Raw genomic sequence first — 27,504 nt, 5'->3', positions numbered from 1 at the left:
TTTAGTGCTTTTTATACGGTATCGGTAGGGCAACTTTTGTTTGTCAAATTCCCATGAGTGGTAATCAGAAAAGGAGGAAAACAAATTTCCGTTACAGATTTGTTGTTGCTTGTGTGTTTGTTCAATTAAGGAAGCTATAGGGGTGTATTAGTCGTTTGGAGATGTACTTGCATTGTTATTTCAAAGAAAAAAAAAGAGAATTTGCGTCCACTTATATGTCCATTTTTCAACGTGCCAATATATGTATACATGTTACATTTCTCTAATTATAAATGTGGCTCACGGACGGCCTTTCTGATGTCTGAAACGGAGATTGGGGCCTTTTGTTTTTTACTGTTTCTCGCCTTTTAAAAAAAAAAATCATTGGAATATCCTTTTTTTCTTCTCCTCGTTTTGCTTCCCTCAAACTGTTTCCATTATTTGGCAACCTTTTTGGTGATGACTAACCAAATGGATGTTGGTCTTTTTTTTTTTTGCTTGTACAATCATTCAGGGCATCTTAATGTCGACCACTTCTTTCGGGTACAGAGTCACGGGGGATCACGCAGCCCACACGGAGGTATCACGTGCCCTCTTCAGCTCAAACGATAGCTCAACACGGCAGCACCTTTGCTCACTATGTTTCAAGTACCAAATTAAGCAATGTATTCCCCTTCATCCATTGGAACACTCGGATACCGAGCGGTATTGTTTCGCATGCAGGAAATGCGCGTCCCAGTGGCGGAATGTGCGGGGAAGTGAAGGAACCCCGATATTAATGTCATGCCCAAGTTGTTTTGTCTCTATGCCTACCAATGCCATCACTAATGGGGTTGGAGATGGAGATACAATTATTCAAACTGACAAAGAGGTTGGTGAAGCCGACACCTCCTCATCGGTGCCATTGAATGATGGGTTTACAGATGTGGAAAGGGAGAGCGGAATATGCGGTGCATGTGAGAGGGAAGGTGCTAATCTCTTTTGTGTTCCCTGCGGTTTCCCTTTATGTGAAATCTGTATGGTGTCCTCTCATCAACGTGGCCGGTATACGACACACAAAATCGTCCCTTTAAAGTCGGCAATACACATGGAGCCGAAAGTTTGCAATACTCATCCTTCCCAGCCACTAAATGCATATTGCGTTACGTGCTCGACGGTTATTTGCATTAACTGCTACTTGGAAGGTGCACATAAAGGTCATTCGATGGAGTCTGTTGAAAGCGCTGCTCGCAGGACCCGGTTGGAAGTGCAGGAACAGGTGGAAAAACTTCGAGTATCTGCTGCAGCCACACAAAGTTTGTCAGCTGACATTGAACAACGGTTACTGCCCTTGTGTAACAAAGCTTTAGTATTCAGGCAGGAGGCGGTTAAAAAGTGCTTCAACACACTTCGGAATGCTCTTGAGGAGCGTGAGTGTTTGATGATGAATCAGGTATCTAACGACGTGGTTCATCTCAGCAACACATTCTCGTCACTTAATACCCAATGCAAAGTCGCGAACGCAACCTTCCAATATACTATTGAGTCAGTGAGGAATACATTAGAGGCGATGGATGATTCCGAGGTGACAAAGTTCGGTGAGATGATGAAAAAGAGTTTAGCCACCGTTCAAGAGACGTCAAAATGTATGAGTGACTGTTGCCACAGCACGGCCCAAATCCAAAGCGAACAACTTTCATCGCGTTATGGTTCGGAGAATTTAATAAGTGTTGCTCAAGAAGATGAAGTCATAAGACTTATTAGAAGCCTGAGCTTTTCATCTAATTCAAGCGCGGCACCCCCCGCAAGCCGGCCCACTGTAGCATTACGAGGTACTACTAGTGTAACACATGTTGATGTGAAAACACCGGAGTTAACCTTAGAGTGCCGGAAAACCAGGCGGGCCGCGTGTATTGAGAGGAAAGAGCCAATCTGTCCTTCCTTTACTTCATTGGAACGCAGAACTGTTGCATTTAGGGAAATTCCCACCTTGGGCGCGCACCGCCACTTGAAAGCTGAGTTGCAAGGGATGGAAGATGTAAGTTATAACGTTTTACAGATGGGAAGTGAAGGCAATGTTCCAGCAAAAACTTCCAGGCGTCTTGAATTGTCAAAGTTAGAATTGAAGAAGTGGGATTCCACATGTGGTTCCGCTCAGGTTGACGCCGTGGCCATTGGAAAACATTCTGTTGGTGAGGCAACCGATGATAGCGAGTTATTAGTGGGGCGCAAGAGAAGTAGGTGATATTACTCCTGTTTCTCCTCCTCCTCCTCCTCGATTTCTTAAGTTGACTGCTCGTATTTGTTAGAAGTATGAATTTCTGAAACTGAGAGGCTTTGGAGCATTATTTCGTTTGTTGAGCATTAAAACAAATTGCTACGGCGAAGAGGGGCGCAAGGTGCATGAGATAAATGGGGTCCCGGTATCGTTTCGACTTCTGGCACTGCGGGACGGCTCGTTGAGCGAAGCGGACTCTCAATTGAAATGTAAAATGAGGAAAGTTTACTTGTACTTTTTTTTTTTTGTTAAGTTGACTGTTTTTTGCGTGTGCGTGTGTGCGCTTTTTTTTAAATATATATATATATTTTTTTTTGTGAGTCAGTTTGGGGCGTTGGACATAGATTAGAATCACCGCGCCGAATGATACCGTTAGATATTCCAGTTTACTTAGTTAATACGCATTTCAGTGAGCGGTGGAGAGGCATCATCACAATTAAATCTGTCGTTTTCGTTCCCTTCTGGGATATTTGTGTTGTACACACCCAACTTCATGTCGCTTCCTTTTCAGTGCCCAATCCTTCAATTTATTTTAATCGTCGCTTTTTTTACTTGAAGGTCACAATTACGTTATTAGTGATTTTCCACTACTGCTTTTTCCATCTTTGTTGAATTGTTCTCATCTTTATCATTATTTCTATGAGTGACTCTTTTGTATTTGGCAGGTGGTGATTCACCGTTTCCAATATTGTGTACGTCGGTGCTGGGGGATTTCAAGCTCTTGGATTAAAAAAAAAAAATGGAATCCCCCAGCACCGAGTGTAGCGGCAAAAATAAATGGTCGGTGTTCCTTTTTGTGCAGGTGTTTACGCGCTTGAAAGGACTGGGGAAACATATATGATTCGGGAGTGTTACTAGACGTGTATTTTTACGCGGTTGCGTTGCTTCATCTTTTGTGGCGTTGCCGCTTGCATAGGTGTGAATTAATACATACTTGTAGATTATCTTTGGCACTTTCCCAACCTTTTGTTTTTTTTTCTTTATTCTCTTCTGCGCCTTTATTTACATGTGCTCTTATGTTGCTCTTTTCTTCCCCCCTCCATTTCCTTTCCCTTTCTCTCCGTTTCATTCCCATTACCGCGCTTTGTTCAATAACATCTACGGATACTTCCACTAGGAAAATCTTTACTTCGAAGCTGGTGTACTGCGGGACACCGTGCACGTTTAGCTCATCATGGGAACTTCGTCCACCGACCTAACCGTTGTTTCACCGGATGCCGTTGTGTTAAGCTATAGAAATTCTGATGATATTATTGCGACACCTTGCGAATTAGATCAGCAACACCAGCAGCAGTTGCAACTGCAGTTGGAGCAGCAACTTCATGGCAATGTTGTAATGGGTTGTGTGCAAAGCCTGAAGGCAAGTGAGGATGCGTTTCCCGAAGCATTTTCTCCCTCTGAAAGCATTACAGGTAATGTTGTTATAGCAGATACCTCACGCCACAAATACTCAGAGTCTGAGAGGGAGTCCAAAAGTAGAAAATGCGACTCTTCTGTGCCATCGATTGACTGGGATGATGTTAATGACGCAACGATGAGGCGGGTGCTTAGCGTCATGAGTTTGAGTCATGCTGACACTGGTGAGTCTTTTCGTTCCATTAGTTTTGTTGACGCGGTTCGTGCGTTAAAGCATGACAGATCCTCATGGGAACCATATGCGATACCACTGCGTGCACGGGGGAGGGGGCGATGTCTTCGGTTGCGTGGTTTCCTGAGAAAAGTGTTCTTTTGTTGTAACAGCTCCTCATCACTCGACAGTCAAACCAACGCGGATGCTCCCATAGATCCCAAAAATCCGAAACAGGTTCTCCAGCAGGATGTGGATTTTTGCTCAACACTTCCTTCTATGCCATTTGACCACAGTAATCCCATTCACCGACGGCTGCTCATAACACTTCGCAATGTATTGATTCGTGACGCCGAGGAGCACAATGGCAATGTCTGGAATGAGTGGGAGAAGCTTGGGTTTCAAGGGAGTGATCCGGCAACTGACCTTCGCTCTACGGGGTTGTTTGGTTTGTTGCAGTTAGTGTTTCTTCTTGAGTACTATAGAGCATTCGGTTTTCGCTTGTGGGACACGTGTATAAAAAAGGGGGAGGATGGTGACAACGTTTTTGAGGAGCTTCCGTTTGTTTTAATCGGATTTAATTTTACCGGTGTGGTACTTGATCAGCTGAAGGATACACGAACTCATGCAGAGATGATGCGGCGAGCGCGAAGTTCTGGTGGTGAAGGTAGAGGGGGTAAGCAAAACATATCCCCTCTACCGTTGCATCCGCAGTGTGAGGAAACCCTGCGGCGTGAATTTCCTTTTTTAATTACGTGCTGTGAATATTATGTTGGTTGCTTATTTCAGTTCCTGGAGCTATGGCTGGAGCTGAAGAAGCAGCGGGGAGGGCGGGCTCCAATGATAGGTGATTTTAATGTCGTTAAGGTGAAGCTGTGCGCAAGTATCAAGCGAAAAGGGGCTCCACAAATATTTAGTGCGTGCAGCAGTGCCCGGCATCCAGTTCCTTCCCCAGAAGGGGATCATGATGATAATAATGAAGAGTGACGGGTTAACACAAGAAATGTTTGTTTGTTTGGTTGGTTTTTTTTTACTTATTTATAGGCGGAGGGAAAAATTGGGGTCTGGGAAAAAAATGAAGGGGATAAAGAGGACTTTGTTTTTTTTTTGTTGAATAAACAACGGCATTACACCGTGTGGTTGCTCGCCGCAAAAATCCAGGTGGAATGTGATAGATAGAGTGATATCAGTAAATGCGTCTCTTGTCATGCCTATTTATTCATATATAGAAAAGGAAATATTACGCATGCACCTGTATTGTGCATCGCCATTGTTGTTAATGTTGTGGACCGTTGAGTGGTGACGTGCGGTGCCAAATAAGAATGTTGTGTCACAGCGTTTGTAGTGAAATGTGTTGCCTGTTGCTGTCATTATTTAGCAAACAAGGACGACGTTATGTTTTTTGTTTTTGAGGGGGAAAAGGGAAATATGGGGGGGGGGGCGTGGATCACGGGATAGGATCAAGAAAATATGAAGGAGGTAAGGTAAATTGTTGTGTTTTGGTGAGGAAAGAAAGCGAACATTTTTCTTTTTTTTTTTTTTATAAAAAAGAAAGAAAGGAAAAGAAAAAGAAATAACAAGATAGGTGTACATTGCTATCATTATTACTACGACAACTTTTTGTGCTCTCCCTTTGAGGGTTATGGTTAATAATGCGGGTTTAGCTTTCTGTTGAAAGGAAATAGGCGTTTAAGTATTTGTTTACTGAATGAAATGTCCCTGAAACAGAGTTCCATCCTTCTATTCCCTACTCTCCCCTCCTTTTTTTTCTTTTCACGTTATTTCAAACTTATTGGGTTGTCAATTTCATAAAGATGTGGGTATTGGGTAGTTAAATTTCTAACCACTCTTCCCCCATCATTTTATGAGCGTGTGCTCTTCTCTCTACTTGTGGAAGAGGGAAAAAAAAAACGGTGGCCGTTCGTTCCTCTCCATTTTTTATGTTTAAATTATTGCTTTTTAAACTTTTTTTTTAGTTGCTTTCTTTTTTCTCCTTTTTTCCCCCCTCTCCCTTTTGGTTTTTTTTTAAACCTTTTGCGTGGGCGCATATGATTTTTGCTCTGTTTGGCTACCCACCCAACGTGCAGTTGTGTTTGCTGCGTAACACTACTTGTTGCATGTTATCTTCTTTTTTTTTGTTTTTTGTTTTTTTTTTCATTCCTCTTTATTCCCTTACATTTCTGTTTCTCATTTGCTTGTTTGTCCTTTGTTTTGCTTTATAAAATTTATGTTTATTTTATATCCCACCTCTACTCACTTACGAACAAGCAAACGCGAACACGCAGTCACGCACAACCCTTTACTCCCTATTTTATTAGTTGTCAATGTTAATCGTTTCCTCTCTTGTCGTGCTTGTTGTCGCTGTTGCTTTCCGTGTTTGGGAATATGTTGTTTTTTTTGTTTTTTGCGTATGCGATAACTCATTTATGAAAATCTCACGTTACTTCATCAATTCGTTTTTGTTTTGTTTTGTTTTGTTTCCCCACATCGCACATCCCACATCCCACGCCCCGAACCCAAACCCACGCCCCGAACCCGAACACAATCCATTACTTTTCACCTTCCCATTGCTTTAGCTCATGTACCTTTGAGGGAATGTGTTATCGCATATGTTTCTACCCTTGTAGGTGTTTCCTTACCTTTATGTTGAGTTCGAATTTATTTTTATTTTTACTTACGCGCGTATCTTTGTGTTACATGAGGAATATTTGGTTAAAGGTGGGCGAAGTAAAACAAAAAAAACAAAAAAAAATAAATGAAAAAGAAAAGGGGGGGGGCGGAGGAGGAGGAAAAGTGTTTTATCATGTGGAGGGCACCCATTTTGAATCTCGGTAGTTTCATGAAAGGGCTTAAAAAAGAAAAACTGTTATTATGATTTTTTTTTTTTTGAGGGGTTTGTGAAGTCTTGATGCTTGTGAATGGTTTTATGTTCGTCTAAAATGAAATGTATATTTGTGCGTGTTTTCTTTTTCTTGTGCCAACGTGGTGAAGAGGAGAGGAAGGGTGTGTGTGTGTGTGTGTCTGTGGAAGGACTGGAGATTACAAATGGCAGAAAATTCCGTTAACGTGTTATCTCAGTCCCAGCTGTCTTTTTTTTAAAAAAAAACTGTGAATCCTTTTTTTTTTGTGTTTATGTGTTTGTGTTTTCTGCTTTTGCGTCTTCACTGTTTGTCGCCCCGTTCGCTCCAACCCCCATTCAAACCTTTCCTTTCCCCCCTCTTCCCCCTTCTCCAAAACACACACACACAAAAGGGAAAAAGGAAGAATTTTTGAGGCGTGACAAGCATTTTTTTCTGTTTTTAAATGGGAAGGAATCGAATAATTTTTCGTCATTTGCCCACACATGCCTCTGTCACTCCGTGGAACGCGTGAACTATAATGTTGCATATATATATATATTTATTTATTTTGTATTTGTATTCAGATGAATGTGTAAACAAAATTTCCGTGTTTCCTGCTCCTAGTGCCACTAAATGTTTTTTTTCTCCCTTCATCATTTAATGCGTAACAACAGTGTTATTACATTATTATTATTATTATTATTATTATACATCTAAGGTTAGTGAGATATTCTGCGATAGATATTCCAGGATAATGCGTGGCACACTCCTCGTAAGGAAAAACTGATTGCAAATCAAAATGCGAGAATTTGTTTCAGCAAGCAGGCGCTGTTGAACGGACCAACCGAAAGTCATTTATTATATACGTCGCCAAGTAAACTCCCATTTGTTTCCTTTCCTTTCCTCTGCTATTTATAATTCAGCGGTGTGGTAAGTTTCGGGGATTCTCATTTTGACCGGAAAGTTCTAAATCATCTTTTTTTTTTGCATTTTAAACAATAACGAATATAAACAGCGTGATACGAATATTGCAGACGTCGGATACGCCTCTGGTTTCGTTCACAAAGGAGACTTAATAACAGTGAAGAACCCAGCATATACTTCGTTCATCGCATAACCAACAGAAAAGTGCGGTTCAGCCACTCCAAATAATAATAAAAGTGAGACCCGCTTTGAAGAATCTAATAAAATCACAAGACCGACACCATCATCGATAGCGAAACATCGATGAAAATAATAAAACTGTGATACAACGAACATACAATTCAAAAACATTACACTTCCCCACCACCCATCAAAAAAAAATTCTTCAACGCTCTTTCTAATTTATGAATTAGTAGCTAACATTTAATAATTTAAAATGTCGTCAACGGATGCAATGATTGGGCGTGTGTGCCGCACCTTCGGTGAGGCTTTCGCAAAAGACGAAGCCACAGCGAAAGAGCAGAAGAAGAAATATTGGATTAAACGGGTTCTGGGTTCAGGTGCCACCGGTACGGTGTTGTGTGCCAAACGGACGTCCGATGGTGAAACGTTTGCAGTGAAGGTTGTGGACTTGGAAGGTATGAACGAAGGAGACAAAAACCGCGCACAGGCTGAGGTACACTGTTTGATGAACTGTGATTTCTTTTCAATCCTGAAGTGCCATGAGGACTTTGCGAAGAAAGATCCACAGAATGAGGTGAATGTGCTGATGATAGCACTGGTGCTCGACTACGCAAATGCTGGAGACCTCCGGCAGGAAATCAAAAGCCGTGCAAAAGCTTCACGCACGTTCCGTGAGCATGAGGCTGGGTTGTTGTTCATTCAGGTTCTCCTTGCACTTCATCATGTACACTCGCGGCATATGATCCATCGTGATATCAAGTCAGCGAACATCCTCCTGTGCAGCAACGGCCTAATAAAGCTTGGAGACTTTGGATTCACCAAAATGTATTCTGCGACAGTCTCTGATGATGTTGGAAAGACGTTCTGTGGTACGCCATATTACGTTGCACCGGAGATTTGGCGTCGGAAACCATACAGCAAGAAAGCCGACTTGTTCTCTCTTGGTGTCCTCTTATATGAACTGTTGACACTCAGGCGTCCTTTTGATGGGGAGAGTATGCGTGATGTGATGAATAGAACCCTGAGCGGACAGTACGATCCGTTACCACCTGAAACGAGTCCCGAGATGGCTGAAATTGTTTCCCTTTTGTTGAGCAGTGATCCTAAGCAGCGACCTTGCAGTGGGAAGTTGTTGGATATGCCCATCTGCAAACTGTTTATGTCTGGTTTGCTTGAGATTGTGCAAACACAACCGGGCTTTGAAGGTCCACTACGTGACGTGATTCCTTCCGATATCCGTAACATTAAGCAACTACTACGAGCTGAGAAAAGAAGCATTGTAAATCAAATGGATGAATCGTACAGTGCCGCGATATCCACTGCGGTACTGGAGGGTGCAACTTCCTGCAGTGGCCTTGGTGACGTGACACTGTATGAGGGTATAATAAAGAAACAGAGTAGTGACATGTCATGGAAGCGACGATACCTGTGCATCCGTGCTGAGCTCGAGAATGGTGAGGACCTTAGTGTTGGGAAGCTTCCGAAGTTTAAGAGTCTTCACCTTGTGCTTGCCATTTCAAAAGACACTTTGCAACGGCAGTGTATTGCCACTCCATTCACGGACCTGGAGGATGTATTCCCGGTGCCGAGCAAGTATACCGGCTCCAACGCTCCTAACGTGTTCGCTGTTGTATTTGTCGGAGGTTCACGTCTTCTTTTTCAAGCCCGCGGCACTCCTGAGCGTGACGCATGGATGCAGAAAATACAGGAGGTTCTTGGCATTGGTGATGCTGAGTGAACCGTGCCACTCCTGCGCCGCAACGTGTTTACCCTTCCTCGCGTTTGTGAGGGCATATATAACTATATATACGCGAATATGCGCGGCGTATTATTGCCGCATGAGATGCTTTCCTCTCTTACTCTTTCCCTCTATATAATCGGGGTGTTCTAGGGTAGGGAATACTTGTGTATTTTGTATAGCTTGTTTCAATGTCGTATTTTTCTTTAAAGAAGGAGATGGCTTTCCATTTTTAGTCTGTTAGTATTACGCTACATATCATATGTTCGTGTATAACTACTCAGCTGTTGTCTTTCCTTGGTGAATCATGTAATCTATTACATCTAGCAAAATATACTCCGCGGAAGAAGGCGAATGCTTTCGAGCGATTCTCTGTCGTAAGCTTTATTGCTGTTCGAAAATTGAAATATGTTGCGTGCGAGTGTGTATCCGTATATGTTGGGTGACTCGTACGTTCAAATACAGTTTGGTACGACTGCTTAACCAAAGTGTAAAGCCGTACATCACGCGTCAAGCATTACTTCTATCATATATTAAGCCTAAGAGAAAAATATAACGACATAAATACGCCTCTAATTCTCTGTTTTGTTTTGTATTCCTCTGCTACAATATCTTTTTGTCCCTGTCAAAGTTCTGCTAAGCACCTAGAAGTGCTTCCATTAGGGAACATAACACGTAGTTTGGAATGTCGTCAACGGATGCAATGATTGGGCGTGTGTGCCGCACCTTCGGTGAGGCTTTCGCAAAAGACGAAGCCACAGCGAAAGAGCAGAAGAAGAAATATTGGATTAAACGGGTTCTGGGTTCAGGTGCCACCGGTACGGTGTTGTGTGCCAAACGGACGTCCGATGGTGAAACGTTTGCAGTGAAGGTTGTGGACTTGGAAGGTATGAACGAAGGAGACAAAAACCGCGCACAGGCTGAGGTACACTGTTTGATGAACTGTGATTTCTTTTCAATCCTGAAGTGCCATGAGGACTTTGCAAAGAAAGATCCACAGAATGAGGTGAATGTGCTGATGATAGCACTGGTGCTCGACTACGCAAATGCTGGAGACCTCCGGCAGGAAATCAAAAGCCGTGCAAAAACATCACGCGCATTCCGTGAGCATGAGGCTGGGTTGTTGTTCATTCAGGTTCTCCTTGCACTTCATCATGTACACTCGCGGCATATGATCCATCGTGATATCAAGTCAGCGAACATCCTCCTGTGCAGCAACGGCCTAATAAAGCTTGGAGACTTTGGATTCACCAAAATGTATTCTGCGACAGTCTCTGATGATGTTGGAAAGACGTTCTGTGGTACGCCATATTACGTTGCACCGGAGATTTGGCGTCGGAAACCATACAGCAAGAAAGCCGACTTGTTCTCTCTTGGTGTCCTCTTATATGAACTGTTGACACTCAGGCGTCCTTTTGATGGGGAGAGTATGCGTGATGTGATGAATAGAACCCTGAGCGGACAGTACGATCCGTTACCACCTGAAACGAGTCCCGAGATGGCTGAAATTGTTTCCCTTTTGTTGAGCAGTGATCCTAAGCAGCGACCTTGCAGTGGGAAGTTGTTGGATATGCCCATCTGCAAACTGTTTATGTCTGGTTTGCTTGAGATTGTGCAAACACAACCAGCATTTGAAGGTCCACTACGTGACGTGATTCCTTCCGATATCCGTAACATTAAGCAACTACTACGAGCTGACAAACGAAGTGTTGTTAAGCAGATGGATGAATCGTACAGTACCGCGATATCCACTGCGGTACTGGAGGGTGCAACTCCCTGCAGTGGCCTTGGTGACGTGACACTGTATGAGGGTATAATAAAGAAACAGAGTAGTGACATGTCATGGAAGCGACGATACCTGTGCATCCGTGCTGAGCTCGAGAATGGTGAGGACCTTAGTGTTGGGAAGCTTCCGAAGTTTAAGAGTCTTCACCTTGTGCTTGCCATTTCAAAAGACACTTTGCAACGGCAGTGTATTGCCACTCCATTCACGGACCTGGAGGATGTATTCCCGGTGCCGAGCAAGTATACCGGCTCCAACGCTCCTAACGTGTTCGCTGTTGCTTTCAAGGCAGGGAGGCGTCTTCTTTTTCAAGCCCGTAGCCCTGCTAAGCGTGATGCATGGATGCAGAAAATACAGGAGGTTCTTGGATTGTAAAGCTTTATACTTTTTCCTTTTGAATTTATAATGTTTTATTTTTTGTGACTGTACGGTTTAAGATTTGTTGTTTTCTTTTTCTCTATTTTTTTGTGTTCGCTGCTGGTTAATATTTCTTTTCATTGATTTGTAGTTTTGTTTTTATTTTCGATTATTTGATTTTTTTCTCTTTTTCTGTATTTAAGATGTTCTGGGTTGGAATGTCTGTGGAAAGGCAATGTAATTTTATTTCCCTAAGGGTTGTTGTTTTTCTTTCCTTTTTAGGTTTATCGTTGGTTTTTTCCTTTTTTTGTTTGTTTTGTTTTTTATTGTCATTCCTGTGATTGAGTTTTTGAAGCCATTGATATGTACCGGCGGTTTAGTTCGGTGATGTGAACGGTGACTATATGCCGTCATTAATGCTTCATAGTAAATAATATTATTTGTAGGTTTTTCTCCTTATCGATATGTATGGTATGTACTTTTAATTTAGTTTATGTACATAGATGCATGTATGTGTTTATTTGGTGTTGGTGGTATCATAGTAACCATGGGTTGGTGTCATGGTGTATGCTCTCCACCAACTTGTTACCTTTGTCACCTACTTGATTATCATTATTATTATTATCAGCATTCAACGTTTTTGATACGTACGAAATATATATTATATAATACTTAATATACAAAACATATGATATATGTAGAGAGGTATACATCTCCCTCCATATAATGTTTTCCTTTTTATTTTTCTGTGCGGGCATTAGGGTATCTAATGGTGCGGTTATTATCTCTTCTTATTGTATGTTCTCTCATCAGCGGCGTTATATGGATGTATATATCCATTTTTGGTGTATTTTTTTGGCTTCCGTTGTTGCTGCTGTTTCCTTTCTTTCTTTCCTTCTTTTTGTTTTGCAGTAGCCGTAGATGACATGCCAAATGTGCCCGTTAAACCTGCTGTCAGCGGCGCCATTATCGCGGTCGTTGCATTTCCTGTTCTCTAACTGTAATATGTGTGTGGTTGGAATAGTTAGCTGCCTTAGTAACCCATGGTTAAGCCTTTTAGAGGGGAAGCATGTGCATGAAGCCCTTTCAGTTGTACTCTTTTTCTCTTCTTCCTTTCCTTACATAAAGGGATGGCTTCGGTCGTTTGGTTAGTTCCATTGTGATGGTGCGCGATATTTTTTTTTTTATTCTTGGGCTTTTCACCTCTTTTTTTTAAAATTCTTAGTTTTCTTTCGGATTAGCGAGACACCATAACGTACCTACCATTCTTCTATTTTTGTTTGAGTCTTTCTCTTTAGCTTTCTTTCTCATGTTGCAATACCTTTTTGGTTTACTATTCCTGAAGCATATAGGGTGTACCTCACCAGCTGTCTCATTATTGCCTTTGGCATTTGCTTTTGTTATTGTCATGAATATGTTACCTTTGAAAGTCGTTTAATAGGGATAGGTTAGTTGATAAAAATTTTAAAAAAAAGAGAACTTGTCTCTCCTCATCAGTGAGTAGAGGAATTGTCTGATATAGCTGACGCCAAGTAGCGGCATATATATATATATATTATTTATTTATTTATATATGGGTGTGCCAGACTTTCTAAAGTTTGTATCCCGCACGGCCCCGGGGGCGCTCTGCCGGTTACCCCGGGACAGTGTTGCAACGCCTCTGTGCTTTGACTTTATTCTAATTGATGCTACAAATGCAGCCCAAACCATTGGTCTTGAGGTGTTGGGGGCGTTCCTTCGTCGTTCCCAAGTGCAGGTGCGTCAAGCTGTTATTTTCGCTGTAGACGGGCAACGGCAGCGCAGTGACACGGCGAGGGCTCAACGGACGCACTCGACAGTGTTGGACACTGATGTGGTCATTCAGCGCTTTGGCAGCGACCTGCAGCGCCATTACGAGCAATGTGGGGGTGAGAGCGTTCCACAAGTCTTAATCAGTGGTCGTCATGTTGCTGGTGAAGCAGATTACAAGATATTGGACATTCAGAGGTTCATTATAATGCAAGTTTTTACCAATGGTGGAAGCGATAAACTACCAACTTTCTGCATGGTATCGGAAGATTCTGACGTTCTCTGTGGCGCTCTTTGTGGTCCTGCACCCCATACAGTTTCCATCGTAACAAAGTTGCGCGACACGATGATTGATATGTGCGTGCTTCGTGTTTCACACGTATTGGCTCATGTTGGCGTATGCATGGAGGCGTTTATTAGCGGCGCGGAGACGAGTGTGGAGGAAGAGAAGGATATGACGGTCGATAGCGGTCCAGTCGGAAGCACCGATAGCATTTTCCATGCCGAACAAATGGAAACGGAGGGAGATGGAGAGGAGCAAATTACTCGCAGGAAGAAGGTTGATGGACCAATGGTCTCGACTGGTGTCCGTGTTGTGTTAGGTGACTCAGATGATGACGATGACCACGCGCAAAGTGAAGGTCTCAGGGATACTCGTAATGGTGGCGGCAATATGGACAATGAACTGCACCCACCGAAAGCAGGTCCATCCACTTGCGTGCCAACCATGGTTTCTCAAGCAGCTGTGGCTGAAATTCTTCAGAACAGCTGTGTGGACATGGTGTTCCTCTTCATTATCGTTATGGGAAACGGAGGCAGTGTACCACCTGTCATCCGTGGCGCAACAAAAGTGGATATTCAGTCATGCTGGAGGGCGTACTGCAAGATGAAATACAATACTGCTGAGTCGGAAAGGGAGAAAGAGATGGGCCGCACGCTGTTTGACCTCAACGGCATCCTTAGTATAAAGGACCAGCAATCTGATGATATTGCTTCCGTTGTCGTAGATTGTTCCTTTCTGTGCACTTTACTGGATACAGCACAGTATGCAGATGTACAATCACGCCCAATGACCGATGAAGACAAAGAAAGGGCCTTGTTGTATCTTTCGCATGCCGCTTACGCTGCTCTCCGATACATCGTTGCTTGCAACGTTGGAAGGGTAGCGGCGGGTCGAGTGGACGATACTTTTTTGGACACAAGGAATATTTCAGAGGTGGTTTCCGTTCCTAGTGTTGCGGCCTTTCTGTCAGTGCTCAACCAAACAAAGAAGAGAACGTTGCACTTTCCACTTGTAGGTTCGGCTACAACAGATGTGTTGTCCAGCGCTGCTAAGGGCGTGTCGGCTGTTGAAGAGGCAATAACTGCAGCTAGGATACGGTCCGGTCGTGGGGAAAGTCGAATGGTGCTTCAAACGGACGTTGCGGGCACACTCGCATCCGCCGTTACGGCCTCTGGTGCACAGCGCTGCGTACAGTTATCAAGATTTCTTGCACCATTCACGACAGCGGAGGTGAGTCGCAAGAACATTATGGATTGCCTCAAACATAGTCCGAGAAACTACAGCAAAATTTCCAACAGCGTCGCAGAATTTGGTGGTAGGTTGTCCACGTTTTCTCGGTTGCTCTTGGCATGGCGTCGCACGATTGAGTTGTGTGTACCCACTTTGGGCGCGCTTGCCGGTAAAGAGACCGCCACATCTACACTCGGCGCCGTTGCGGGAGACGAAGGAAAAGGAGTTGCCGCCCTGTCGAGCAGTGGCCTCTTGACTACTGGCAGATCATGTGCAAAAATGTCTTACAGCTTCGAGCTACGTCGCATGGCACCTGTTCTTGTGAGTGAACAAACCAACCACAAAAGCAATGCAGCTACGGACGCTACCCGGAGAGATATACTCTTCAAGGCGTTGCGCATTTCTCACGACTACGTGGAAGCACCACAAATCATTAACTCGAAAAGTAAAGAGCCCGAGCTTTCCTCAAGTGGAGACGTAGATAAAAAATGTCAGCTTGAACGCAAGCGGCACCGTGAAGGTGAAACACTCATTTCAGAGCGTGAAGGTGCCAGTGCTCCCGGAAAGCGGCACAGAACACAATCGGTTAAAGACGTCATACGGTCGAAAGGTAAGAATAAAAAAGTAAAACGGAAAAAACTTTCCTGAGTGTAGGGTACGGATGTTTTAACGGCGCCCTTTCCATTTGTTATCAACACCATGGGGGAAGTGTGTGTGTTGGGCGGAGGGGGTGGAAATTAACGTGTAAATGTACGGTTATTATTATTATTATTTTCACTGACAACACCGCTTCATTTGTGGCTGCGTTGTGCGGTCGTACCTTAATTCCTTGGTGAAGTGTTACCGTCATTTTCTTTGTTCGTGTTTTTCCTTAGTGATTACAGTTTTGGAAAGCTACGCTGTTTGAGAGGATTACACATCCCTCAGTGTTGGCGCTTTTGGTGCATCTCGACTGCGTAACCCGTTGCGGTGGCCGTGTTTCATTTTATATCGCATAAAAAGACAGTGAAGGAGGGTTACCGGATGGGGATTCAAACGATGTCAGAAGATGATTCATCCACGTATTGTCGAGGGAAACTGGTGCGTCAACACCGGACACGCCTCCCCCACCGCGGGGCGCGGTTGCCGTACAGGATCAAGTGTCTCCCGTAATGGTGCTTCCCTCGCTCGCTCCGTCACCGCACAGCAACAGGTTTCATGACGTCACCCAAGATAGGGTTGAGGGAGCGAGTGTGGAAGAAATATTTGAATGTGTGAACGATTCCGTACCAGCTCCAACGGTGAGAGTGCTCGGCGATGAATTCTCCACGTTTGACCAAAAGCATGAGCGCTCAAATAAGACTTCTGACTCCAATGTTGCTGGCCGGAGTAAACCTCTCAATGGCAAGGGTGGCACCCTGCCTACGAGTGCAGAGGTTGAGAAGCCCTTCGAGATAAATAAACATGCTGTTGGCAATATCAGTTCTGTTGTTGCTGTCGATGATGATGATCGTGCGTCATCCATTAAATTCACTTTTGTCGATGGTGAGTCAGTGTTGTCCAGGTCTCCAACCACGACAAGTATTGTGTTTGAGGTTGAACCATCCTCTAACATGCGAGGCACATCAGCCTCCTCTCTCCTGAGCCCCAATCGTAGTAAGTTGTCTACCGACACCGCAGATGGAGCACCCCTCAATTCATGTCGACCGGCAGAAGCGGTCCGTCATGGCACACCCGCTTCATCCGGGTTGGCAAATGAGCGTCGCAGAGCTGGGAGCGCGACACCCATCAAACGCTCTTCCGTGAAATCTTGTTTTTTCGAGCATGAAGTCCAAGAGCAACGTGGGCTCCGAGGTAACAGGTGCTCATCTGCGTCGAGCCTTGACAGCAGACGAGGACCTGGCGGCAGGCACTCATCGCGGAGCCGACGAAGCGGGAGTGGTAGTGTGACACCACTGAGTGGAAGAAGAGAAGGGATACGCAGTGCCTCACGAACCGACGGTGGTCGTAGGAGTTACGGCTCGCATCGAAGTGAAGGACGCTATACGAATTCCGATGCGAGTAGTTATTCTCGTGGTAGAGCGGGTGACTGGAAGCCAAGATATTATAACAATGAGCCACCTTCGTCTAACACGGGAAGTCGACGACCAAGCCCCCATACGCAGCTCGATACGCCACATTCGCAACGTAGCAGATGCCTTCTAGCATCCCCTAGATATTCGGATTTGACAGTGTCGCAGCACTATCTGATGGGAACGAATCCTAACGTCTCCCATGCTACCAGCCCTGCACTAGAGATGTTTAAAGTGCACCGGTCGTCGTGCTCACCGATGCGAGTGCGCCAAAAAAAGCGTCAGGAGTTACTAGCGAAAATAGAGAAGGAACTTACGGCGGTACGTGACGAGATGCAGTCACTCGACGTGGAGCTGGAGCAGGCAATGTTGAGTGATCCGCACGTGCGGTTGTATCACATGAACAATCGGCGTGATCGTGATGAGCGTCGTTCCCGTTTGCTTCTTTACCTGAACCTAGAAAATGCCAGAAACCAATTGCTCAGTGAAGACGATGAGACTGAGGAGCGGCGTCTCCGGCGGCGAAGGGAGGTGGAGCGGAAACGTAGTGAACTGTTTGAGCGGTTGCACCAACAGAGCTCCGCCCGACGTCATAGTAGTCAGGGAAGTACGCCAAGGAGACGTAGGACACCTTCGTCGAGCTTCGATGATGGTTTACACGAGCGTCTGTACAGCGATGCGGCAAAATTTAGGGAATGGCATGAGGAACGACGTCAACGCGCTCGACAAGAAAGGGAACAGATGGAACTGGAGGAACTCTTGTTTACCCGAGTTCTCCGGAAGGTGGGCCTTGATAGCTCCGAACGCATGCTCACGCCTCAGGAAGAGGAGGAATGCGCCGCGGTATTGTGTACCAAACTCCTCGATGACCCAGAAAAGCTACAAGAATATATTCGTCCGAAGCGACTAAATAGGGAACAAGAGGAGTTGCTTAATGCCCGCCTTGCGCGGCGTAGTGAAATCAATCTTAATGCTATACGCAACCAAATGGAGGTAGCGCAGATGGCTGAGTGCACTTTCAGGCCGCGGACAAACTCGCCTCAGAGTAGGAACCGCCAGGAGGCGATTCTTAGCATAAATAAGCCTACGGCGGCGTCGATTAGAAGGAGAAAGGCAAATGTTGAGAGTGGATCTTCAACGCGGCCACCTTCGCGTCGCGGCCACTCCATTCCCAGAAATCGAACGTGTGAGAAGCTTTACAATTCTGCTAAGAAGAGTGAGGATCGTCTCAGTGCCTTGAAAGTGTCGTCAGAGAGTATGAAGAAACTTCAACTGTTAAAGAGTAAGCTAAAAGAAGACCATCACTTCCGGCGCCGGGCTGAGTTGGATCCGTCCTTGGCACAGAGGTACATGGACTCGTTGGTTGTATAGGTTTTTTTTTCCGTTGATTCGTATGTGGAGATATAAACACTCGCTTGTTATATCACCATAGAAGATACATAGATTGGAAATGCATACGGATGAGAATATGTGGTGGTGTATGTTGGGATTAGTTGTGATGGCGGGTGGAGCAGAAGGGGAATTGAAGCGGGGATTTTAAAAAGAAAACAAAAACAAAAGAGAACAAAAGGTCCCTTCGCTCTCCTTCTCCATTCCACGTCTTCGTGCAGTGAAAAAAAAAAGGGTAACAGAACTGAAGGAAAGTGATAACTTTTTCCTTTCGTGTGTACACAAATGGCGACAGCCTTTCACGTTTTGTCGTGTCTTTGTCAATTTGGTTGACCATTATATTGGTACTTGTTGTGTCACTTTTTTTTTTTCTGTAGTTTAGTTTCGTTTATTTGTTGTTAACTGTTCCCTTGTCCTCGACACAGATTTATAAGTACTTACATAAATACTTAAATATATATATATGCAGTGTTACGCAACAAGGTGGTCATGGGGGATGCCATATTTTTGTGCTTGATTTGTTTATATGTTAGAGATCATTAATATCACCGGTATTGAAATAATAAAAAAAGGGGGGGGAAGAGTCACTGGAAAAGGGGAAAACAAAACCGCATTGAGTTGTAGCGCCGATGCCGGTAGTGGTACCAGTGAACGGTTTGTTTGTTTGTGTGAGTGTTTGTGCGTGTTGTGCTCGGTGGCGGGGTTGACCGGCGCCGTTGCTCTTCCGCTTTTCCTGTTGCTTTGTTACTGCTGATGCTGCGATCCCTTAGAATAGTTGGGAGCGGTTGTGATTGAGATTTAAAGTGGTGCTGTAATAGATCCTTGGATAAGTGCGAAAGAAAAAAAAAGAATACCAGAAAAGAAACATCCTCCTAGATACCATAAATTATTTATTCGTTTGTGCACTGAACATATTCGGTGTGATTACTAAGAAAAAAAGGGATTGCTCAGTGAATTTTTTTGTTGGATCTCACGTGACGGGTTTTTGTGCTGCTGGGCGACATGATCGAGTGAATTGTCAGTTGTTGCTTCCACGTGCTGATTCTCCACTTCTCGATCGTGCTGTTATTTCCTCTTCCTTCTCTTTTTGATGCGTTAACTCTTGCACTGCGTATGTTGCCATGCGTGAGGTGCTGCTGTCCACCACGGTAGCAACAGGGGAGGAGGAGGGAGAAAAGAGGAGTCGAGGATGTCTTTTTACCGTACAAAAAAGGTTATAATCAACTCCCTCTTTAGTGATTCTTCATGGTATTGTACATTTCGTTTCAGAAACCCAATGACATCCCAGCGCCGCAGCTGCCATGAGGGGATTCCCTCGGGCCGTGTGACGGGGAATTCAGTTACGCTGCTCTCGGAGATGCGAGAGAATAACGCGATTGGCGTGGAGGCTGTAGGGAAGGAGCGCAAGCGACCTGACGCCATGACCGTTCTGTCGAATGTTTTCCGCACGAACCCGGCAGCCCTTCGTTTACATCGGGAGTTAACCATATGTATCGCTAGTGGTGAGACAGAACGGGCTTCTGACCTCGCTTCTGTACTGGCTGGGTTAGTGAAGAGGACAACTCGTTTGGATGATATCGAACAAAAATGTGCCGAAGAGGGCGGACGCAGTAAAGTACCCAATGACCCCGTGCCGGTGGTGGGTGAGGAAACTGTTGAGTTTTTAACCAGCAATGTTGTTCGGGGGGTTTCTTCCCAGAGTCGTTTGGAGAGTATTGAGATACTCCACAATGATGCACCAGGCGCCCCATATTTGGGAGAGAAAGTGGCAGAAGCAGCGGAAGTAAAGGACAGTGAGCCCCTCCCGTTTTGGAAAAATCCTGACGCTTTACGATTGACACTGCTTGAGTCCGCTTTCGAAATGGCTCTCGCCGACGACAACGAAAATCCACTGCAGCCAGGGAGCGTCGAAGCGGATTGCCTTGAAAAAGAGCGCATGGAAATTTTGGATGCATATCTGAAGCGCGAAGGGAAGCGTTGGGAGTTGCAGAAGGCTGCTGTTGCGCGTGCTATAGTGGCAACGGTGAAAGACTTGGGTGTGGTTCCGGAGGACATACATGCTGCTCTGCAAGCGGAAGGTGAATTACGTTTAAATGGCAGCGACAAGCGTTTTAATGTTCTCAAGCATTGCAACATCATTGTGCGTGGTGAGGTACCGGAAGTAATGGAATTGCAGATGAAGGGCACTGCTACGCGTAATGTAGAAGCATCTGTATCGCAAGAACTTGATGTTCTGATCAATCGTATGAGTAGCACAGGGACACCACTATCTCAACGTGATAAAGACTTGGCACTGTTTGAGTTAGTGATGTCAAAGAGCAAAATGCGCTACGTCGTGGGTTTGCATCGTGAACTTCAAGTTGCGCTCGATACCGCTCCAGCATTAAGGAAGTTGGCTGTTGAGCACCGTGCCAAATCCGGTTCGGTGCTGTTTGTTGAGAGGGCTCTTAAAATGCTTAACAAAGTTGCCCCCGACGGGAGTGAGACAACAGCTGAGGATGTCGAATGCATCGATACGATTTCCACCCCAGTTCTGCCCTTTACATTCATGCTCAAAATGTGTCTATGGTTCGAGGCCCCTGTAGCTATGTGAACAGAAAATTATCAAGGAAATGAAAGATCTGTCGATTTGGGTCTCCTCCTCCTCCTCGAAGACTAGCGTTCGGGCACGATGAAATTATTCACGACTGATGGAAGTTTTTAAATAATGTTATGTGGTTGTGCTTGGGTTGGATATCCAACGGTGTCGTCATTTTGCTTTGGTTTCGTTCGACCTTTTGGACTGTACACGAACTCTTGCAGTCGCATTCACTTTTGTTTCCTTTTCTTGCACTTGTCGTTGTTTCAGGGAGTGTGTGATGGTACATAGCGTAAAAGCGAATAGTTACTAATTTGGTGTTGTTTATTGTATTACCATGCAAAGGGTAGGTAGTGAAAGGGAAGGAAGAAGGGGATCATACATTAGTTCCCACTCCAATGAAGCGGATGCCGCTAAGGCTGAAAGTGGTCACCTAACCGCCTTTCGAGCGGCAACCCTTCCGGAGCCAAAAACTTGGCTTCAACGCACAGGTCATACGATCGTTGTGTATAAGTCAAACATGTTTCTTTTTGGTGGCACGGGTCCCAACAGCACATACTCGTCTTCTATTTTTTGCAATGAGAAGATGACTCTGCAGTGGAAAGAGTGCCGGGGTGTGGGTGTTGTGCCAACTGGACGAGCGAATCACACATCCGTTTTGGTAGAAAACAAAATGTTTGTCTTCGGAGGACATCGGGAGCTGGAAGTGTTTGACGAACTTTACATTGTCAACCTAGATAGTATGCGGTGGGAGAAAGTTAGTTACGAACACGTACAAGGACCGGGGCCTGTGTTTTCGCATGCGGCTGTATTTATCCCCCCAACTCAAGCGATGATCGTCATAGGTGGTTTTCATCAGCGGAAGCACAACACATATATTGCTCATTCGTTTGACATTCGTAGTCGCACATGGACAGGAATTCATGGACCAAGTTCGGTGAATCCACTTCACTTGCAGTTGGTAAATGCGGTGTATCATCATCAGTCTATTTCACTGATTGTCGTTGGCATGTCGATGAAGAGCTGTGGGTCCCCTAGATTTGCAGACACGCCTTCCATCTTTGCAATGAACATCTACTCCTGCTTCTGGACAGAGTTGACAACGGCAGTCTCGCCTAGCAGCCCCATAGCTTTTCGCATGCCCCTTGTCTGGGAGCACTTTTTAGAGGAACACATTAGCGTTGGTGGAATATACGACGAACGGCGCCAGGAGTTTTATTTCCCAATTATGATGGCACCGATTGAGGGTGCGTTGGTTCATCAGCACTTTGATCGTCGACCCTCATCCGCCACCTCAGTGACAGGTCAACAATCCTCCCGATCTATCCTGAGGAGCGCTAGCACTGTGAGAGAACCTGAGGGAGACGGAAAGGTAAAGTTTGATGGCTGTGCCGTCTTTCGCCTCCAGCTTCGAACCATGACTTGGTCACTCACCCCAGTAGTAATTCCCAAGCGAGTCGTTAACAGCCTTTTGGCGTACCGTGCTGAAGTTCGTAGTGGGAAAGGTGGGAAGAGGGCGTCGTCTCGCATGAGACGGAGGGCAACAAACGATAAGAAGGCCTCATCGGTTACAGCATTATTTTCCTCCAACGGAGTTTCCGTGTATCAACGGAAATATGCATATGCGTGCATCAGCTCCTCAGCTTTACGGAAATCTGGCGGTGATCAGAAACATATTTTAATGCATGGTGGCTTGTTTGATGAGTGCATTGCACTCCTACTGGCTCCGGTTTTTCATGACAACCCGATGGATTCTGCCTCGCTTGACTCTGTCAGTCTGTTGAATGCGTCAGTTTACTCTACTCTGACTGTACTGACAACAGATAATGTAAATTCTGGCAAGTCGGCGTATGAATTTTCTCGGTCAGATTATAGCGATGCCGAAACTAAAGCAACGGAAGCAGCATCAAGCTCGACAGGGGGGAATGGATCGATGCCGCCCCCAAGTACAGAAGAAAATAGAGACGTTAGTGTTACATCGTTACATTTGAGGCGCAGAAGCAGCGATGTGCACAACTCAAGGGCGTTTCCATCACCCCGAGTTGTTGACAGCAAGGACCATTTCGCCCTCTTGTACCATCCCAACAATGCAATGAATAAACCTCAACACCTACCGGATGCAAACTATCCGGTAGCAGTCCTCCGTAGTGAGAAGGAGGTGCGTTCGTGGGCGGAGGATTTCTACCAAGACACAAGGGACAAGGTTATTGAGAATGTGTTGGCGCTACGGGAAAAGGACAAAAAAGAGCGTAAGCAGTTTTCGAGATCACGGAAGGCGCAGAAATCGTCTTCTGTAGGAGGATCCGACGAGGACGTATTCACTGATGACGACTCGAGCGAATCAAAGGGGCTGAGTGACGGAAAGGTTGTCGAGAAAGCGCAGTCGCCCAGACAAGGTAGAGGGCTATTTGGAATTATTCGACCAAATGTTCCTGTTATCCCAAGAGACTTCTTTTACGAAAAAAATCTGGACGTCTTCGCTCTGCGTGAGCACTGGTGCTACGACTTGCAGCATCGTGAGAAGAAGCAAAATACCAGCCAGCACTCAAGGATAGACGCAATTAGCAGGGTCAACATGAAGGTAAGGCGGCTTCCAGAGAACAATCGTCTCCCGCTCGAGGTGTTTGGGCAAGCTTCGGTTGAAAATATTTCAGGGGCCGCATCACTCGCTGCGTATCTGTTGATGGAGGCAGCTCTTGCACGCTGTGAAGATGATACAGCCAAGTCGCGGCGGCAGCGAACACTTATACGTTGGCGCTACCTTCGTGTGATGGTATTAAACGGTGAGGCGAGCTCTATCATGTACTTTGTCAACGCAGAGGCAAACAGGGGAAGTGGTGTAAATGTTTCCACCACATCGAAGGTTGTCCTTGGGCCAGAGTTGTACGTCAAAGGCCCTAACCCTAAAAAGGTGCCTACACGCCCCGTTCCTTACACAATTCCCCAGCTCCCCAGTATTACATTACGTGCAGCGGAGGTAACCCCTAGCGGGTACACCTTGTATCGGTATGCACCCGTTCCTGGTAGCGGGGGGAGAAGGTCAAAGAATCATTGAGATTTGCATTTTTTTCTCTTTTCTTTAGCATAACTATAGTGTATATTGATGTATTTATTTCCGGTTTATTTTCGACTGAAGTGTACGTAGAAAACGCTCTATTCTGTGTGTGCTAAACATGATGGAACAAACAGTGAAATGGACAGCGAAGCACCGGTTGTGAAAGGAATTTACCTAGCAACGGAGTCATTTTTTTTGACCCTTTCTTTCCATTTTTGTAATTTTTTGAAACTTTTCCTTCATGTAAGGTTCTACCAATACTTCAAGGATATCGGCACTGTGTACTCACCGCAATTTTAGGGTTCGTGTTGAGAAGGTGGGGGTTTTACTTGCTTAAAGTAGTCAATCAAGTATATAAACATATATATATATATCATATTTTAAATACACAATCCGTTGTTCAACTCGACCCAGCATGCTCCAGAGCAAAGTTGTGGGTGCGCAGGCGCGTGGGGCCGGCGCGCAGCCATACCAGGCTGTGAACGGAAATTTGGACAAACATAATAACCCAATGTCTTTGTCGTTGAAAGAACACAAACGGCGACTGAGATCTTTGCTCCATCCGTCACATAGTGGCTCCTCAGATTCTTCATACCCCGCTGCATCGAAGTTTTCACTTCCTGACCGATCAGCACAAGCGTCGGTGCGCCCTTCGCCACGTATAAGGTCATATCGTATGCAAACTGGAAATACTGTGTCGCCAGTGAATTCTTCCACGCCGTCAGCTGTGAGACGCCAGAGGAGTAACATAAGCTCCACGTGTCTTACGCCTGGAAGATGTTCTCCGCGTCGCGCTTTGGGCGGAAAGCGGCGACCCCCCGAAGACACCTTTAACACTTTTGCGACATACGATCGAGTACTACAGTTCACCCTACTGCACAGCGGCAGATTCCACAGCAAAACTACGAATGGCGACAGTGCTGAGCAAGAATCAACAGCTACGAGGTCTCAACAGGATTCACAGCAGCTTTCTGCTATTTCAAAGACTCCCAAGGATCAAGCTACGCCTCCAGAACAACCTGTGCTCCACCGCGCCCGTAGCGTATTCGTGGATCGGCCCCTTAATGGAACGGAAGATGCAGCAGTGCCCGGGTTGCGGTCGTTTATCTCCACCATGGCGACCCCACGCCCCGAAGGTGGCCAGGCACCTTTATTTTCCGCAAGGGGTCGTTACTTTAAGTCACCTGTGAGGACAAGGGGTGGAAATGCACCAAAATCCGGTGACGCGGCGGAGACAGAAGACGTTGTGCCAGCTACAATTGTCTTCAAACTGGACGCAGCATTAGCCAAACTATGTGAAAGTAAGGAGGCAGAGGTTATGCGGGAAGAAAATGGCGCGCCTATGGGGCAGGAGGGTACATCACTTAATGGTGTGGATGGAGAGTTTTGCCAAAAACATTCATATCATGATTCAAGATCGGAAGATTTGTCGTGCTCGGCCGTAGGCGGGGCGTTACGTCCTGGCGAGAACGGTGTTGCTTTCGACGGGAAGTTGGGTGCAGTGGAGCGGAACTCTCTGCGAAAAGTCGTGTCGTCCGGCTCACATTTAAAGAGCGCGTTGAAGCCCCCAAAAGCGGATATCACGCGATCACAGGTGCTTTCATCAGATGGATCATGTCTGACCCCTGCAAATTCTCTGGCTGATATTCCCTCTGCTGCGAAGAATTTACCTTCACCGACGACTGTACGCCCACGGCCTCGTCAGTTAAAGTTACCTTCAACTCTTGTGGATTCGAAGGCGAGTGTAAGCGAGGAAGCTAATAATGTGTCAAGCGACAGGCCCGTCGGCAAGTTGGTGAGGTTTTCGGATGCTGAGAACATTGGACACGCCATCATGAAGGAATCGCCGCGTACGCCGTTGCGAAGAGGAGTGGGGCGGTCGACGCTGCCGGCAACACCGTCTCAGAAAATGACACCTAAAACGAGGCGCCGTGATAAGTTGCTTCCCACCCAAGATTATACGGAGGGCCAATTGATATGTGTGTCTTCAAGCAGGCGGAAGAAATCAGGACATACCGTCCAAAAAGGGGGTCTGGTCAGTTCGACAGAAGCCTCAGCGGTCACTAAGGTGAAAACATTGCCTTCGGGGAATGGTGAGGTGAAACCAACCGAAGATGTAACCTCGAAAGTCGTTTCTGACTTCAACCAGGTCGAAAAAGTCACACCAGATGGGGGAAAGGGCTCAAACATAACCAGTTCTCGAAAGTCTGCCTCTCTCGATTCAAGCGTGACGGCAAAGAGTTCTATCCAACTAGGCGTGGCGCCAACCAACGAGCAAGCGCCAACTGAAAGCTAGAATTGACTTTTGCACTGTTTCTAACATTATTGTAGCGTGGAAATACGTTTTCACTTTTTGTTGGTGTAGATGGTGAGTCACAAGTGAAGAAACATTTTTTTTTCCTTCTTAAGGTGGGGTATTGGGAGTGACGCGCGGAGGATTTCGCCACCATGAGGGCTGTGAATCGCAATAAAGGGGTAAGGGTTGCAGTGGAGAATGAAAAAGGAGAAACCACATGCAACTACGCTGATCCAGACGTGAGGATACTAGTGCGTTGGTTTTTTTTCTTTTTTTTTTCTTTTTGCGTGTGTTTCGAGGAAAGTCGAGAAAGTCAGATCAGGACAGCGGGACGCATAAGCGGAAATAGGCGTCGAGCAATATATGTTAAGGGACTTTGCCCACATTATCTCTTGCTTTTCTCCACTTTATTTCGTGTGTGGTTTGGACCCCTCTCGCGTTTCCATGCGAACGTTTTGTGTTTTTACCTAACGCAGCAAGCAACGCTAAAAGAAGCAAGTGAAATGGAAAAGAGGGGAGGAAAGGAGGACGTACCCGCCCGTAGTCCTTCTCTTTTTTTCCCCCTTCCCCTTTTCGCTTTCTTGTCATTAAAAACTGGGGGAAATAAACATTATGTACACATGACCGTGCGTTGCGAAACACATTGAAGGAAATGAATGACGAATGAACTTGAGGGAGGTAAGAAGGGAACGGGAGGGTTGGCAAGAAAAGAAAGAAAGAAAAACGAAAATGAGAAAGAAAAAAGAGAAAGAGAGAAGTAAAGGGAATGCTGTCATTTTTTTTTTTAAAGAAAAAATATATGGAAGGTTTGCAGCTCTTTTTTTTTTTTGTGTGTGACGTTGGCAGCCATGCCCATGCCAAGCGAAGTCAAGGGTGTGTGGGACGAACGTGACTGAATGTAAATAACAAAACAAAAAGAGGAGGAAAAACACTAATATCATAGCAACTGAAAGCGTGTGAAGAGGCGTAGGGGTGCTCTTGAAGGTTGTGTGTCTGTTTTCTTTTTTTTTTTTTCGTTAAAAAGAAGTGAAAAAAAATGATAGGAAAATATAGGGGACAATAGTGCGTTTTTGGAGTTATGTACTAAAATAACATACAAAAAAAATTTTCCCCTATCCCGCCTCTTTCCAACATACCAGCAGGAGGAAGCTTTAAAGTTTAGTGAGAAAAACATCATGATCATATGTAGGAGCGATGCGATGGCGT

General features: G+C 45.4%; 9 protein-coding genes across 9 annotated transcripts, besides 14 other annotated features; all 9 read left to right on the top strand.

Moving 5' to 3' along the window:
- Positions 1-454: 454 nt before the first annotated feature.
- Positions 455-2,203, top strand: Tb10.70.0930 (hypothetical protein, conserved; the record flags this gene model as incomplete). Its single annotated transcript, XM_817747.1, has 1 exon — positions 455-2,203. One exon carries the CDS (start codon positions 455-457, stop codon positions 2,201-2,203), a length of 1,749 nt encoding a protein of 582 aa, XP_822840.1.
- A 317-nt stretch (positions 2,204-2,520) lies between these two features.
- Positions 2,521-2,552: a sequence feature (AT_rich).
- Positions 2,553-3,199: 647 nt separating this feature from the next.
- Positions 3,200-3,308: a sequence feature (A-rich).
- A 102-nt stretch (positions 3,309-3,410) lies between these two features.
- Positions 3,411-4,790, top strand: Tb10.70.0940 (hypothetical protein, conserved; the record flags this gene model as incomplete). Its single annotated transcript, XM_817746.1, has 1 exon — positions 3,411-4,790. The coding sequence occupies one exon, from the start codon at positions 3,411-3,413 to the stop codon at positions 4,788-4,790; it is 1,380 nt and encodes a 459-aa protein (XP_822839.1).
- Positions 4,791-5,331: 541 nt separating this feature from the next.
- Positions 5,332-5,353: a sequence feature (AT_rich).
- Positions 5,354-5,928: 575 nt separating this feature from the next.
- Positions 5,929-5,958: a microsatellite.
- Positions 5,959-6,260: 302 nt separating this feature from the next.
- Positions 6,261-6,283: a microsatellite.
- A 249-nt stretch (positions 6,284-6,532) lies between these two features.
- Positions 6,533-6,571: a sequence feature (T-rich).
- A 617-nt stretch (positions 6,572-7,188) lies between these two features.
- Positions 7,189-7,213: a sequence feature (AT_rich).
- A 106-nt stretch (positions 7,214-7,319) lies between these two features.
- Positions 7,320-7,352: a microsatellite.
- Positions 7,353-8,003: 651 nt separating this feature from the next.
- Positions 8,004-9,488, top strand: Tb10.70.0960 (protein kinase, putative; the record flags this gene model as incomplete). The annotated part of the gene is made up of 1 exon (XM_817745.1): positions 8,004-9,488. One exon carries the CDS (start codon positions 8,004-8,006, stop codon positions 9,486-9,488), a length of 1,485 nt encoding a protein of 494 aa, XP_822838.1.
- Positions 9,489-10,173: 685 nt separating this feature from the next.
- On the top strand, positions 10,174-11,646 carry Tb10.70.0970 (protein kinase, putative; the record flags this gene model as incomplete). Its single annotated transcript, XM_817744.1, has 1 exon — positions 10,174-11,646. The coding sequence occupies one exon, from the start codon at positions 10,174-10,176 to the stop codon at positions 11,644-11,646; it is 1,473 nt and encodes a 490-aa protein (XP_822837.1).
- Positions 11,647-11,710: 64 nt separating this feature from the next.
- Positions 11,711-11,828: a sequence feature (A-rich).
- A 452-nt stretch (positions 11,829-12,280) lies between these two features.
- Positions 12,281-12,308: a sequence feature (AT_rich).
- Positions 12,309-13,168: 860 nt separating this feature from the next.
- Positions 13,169-13,203: a microsatellite.
- Positions 13,202-15,577, top strand: Tb10.70.0980 (hypothetical protein, conserved; the record flags this gene model as incomplete). The annotated part of the gene is made up of 1 exon (XM_817743.1): positions 13,202-15,577. The coding sequence occupies one exon, from the start codon at positions 13,202-13,204 to the stop codon at positions 15,575-15,577; it is 2,376 nt and encodes a 791-aa protein (XP_822836.1).
- Positions 15,578-16,080: 503 nt separating this feature from the next.
- Tb10.70.0990 (hypothetical protein, conserved) lies at positions 16,081-18,351 on the top strand (the record flags this gene model as incomplete). Its single annotated transcript, XM_817742.1, has 1 exon — positions 16,081-18,351. One exon carries the CDS (start codon positions 16,081-16,083, stop codon positions 18,349-18,351), a length of 2,271 nt encoding a protein of 756 aa, XP_822835.1.
- Positions 18,352-19,558: 1,207 nt separating this feature from the next.
- Tb10.70.1000 (hypothetical protein, conserved) lies at positions 19,559-20,962 on the top strand (the record flags this gene model as incomplete). Its single annotated transcript, XM_817741.1, has 1 exon — positions 19,559-20,962. The coding sequence occupies one exon, from the start codon at positions 19,559-19,561 to the stop codon at positions 20,960-20,962; it is 1,404 nt and encodes a 467-aa protein (XP_822834.1).
- Positions 20,963-21,284: 322 nt separating this feature from the next.
- On the top strand, positions 21,285-24,002 carry Tb10.70.1010 (hypothetical protein, conserved; the record flags this gene model as incomplete). The annotated part of the gene is made up of 1 exon (XM_817740.1): positions 21,285-24,002. The coding sequence occupies one exon, from the start codon at positions 21,285-21,287 to the stop codon at positions 24,000-24,002; it is 2,718 nt and encodes a 905-aa protein (XP_822833.1).
- A 351-nt stretch (positions 24,003-24,353) lies between these two features.
- Positions 24,354-24,389: a sequence feature (AT_rich).
- Positions 24,390-24,417: 28 nt separating this feature from the next.
- On the top strand, positions 24,418-26,298 carry Tb10.70.1030 (hypothetical protein; the record flags this gene model as incomplete). Its single annotated transcript, XM_817739.1, has 1 exon — positions 24,418-26,298. The coding sequence occupies one exon, from the start codon at positions 24,418-24,420 to the stop codon at positions 26,296-26,298; it is 1,881 nt and encodes a 626-aa protein (XP_822832.1).
- A 260-nt stretch (positions 26,299-26,558) lies between these two features.
- Positions 26,559-26,583: a microsatellite.
- Positions 26,584-27,005: 422 nt separating this feature from the next.
- Positions 27,006-27,055: a sequence feature (CT-rich).
- Between the last annotated feature and the right edge of the window lie 449 nt (positions 27,056-27,504).

The sequence above is a fragment of the Trypanosoma brucei genome, chromosome 10 (assembly GCF_000002445.2).
Source record: "Trypanosoma brucei brucei TREU927 chromosome 10, whole genome shotgun sequence".
NCBI classification, from domain to species: Eukaryota; Euglenozoa; class Kinetoplastea; order Trypanosomatida; family Trypanosomatidae; genus Trypanosoma; species Trypanosoma brucei.
Note: the sequence above shows the minus strand (reverse complement) of the source record. Positions and strands in the feature narration are given on the sequence as shown.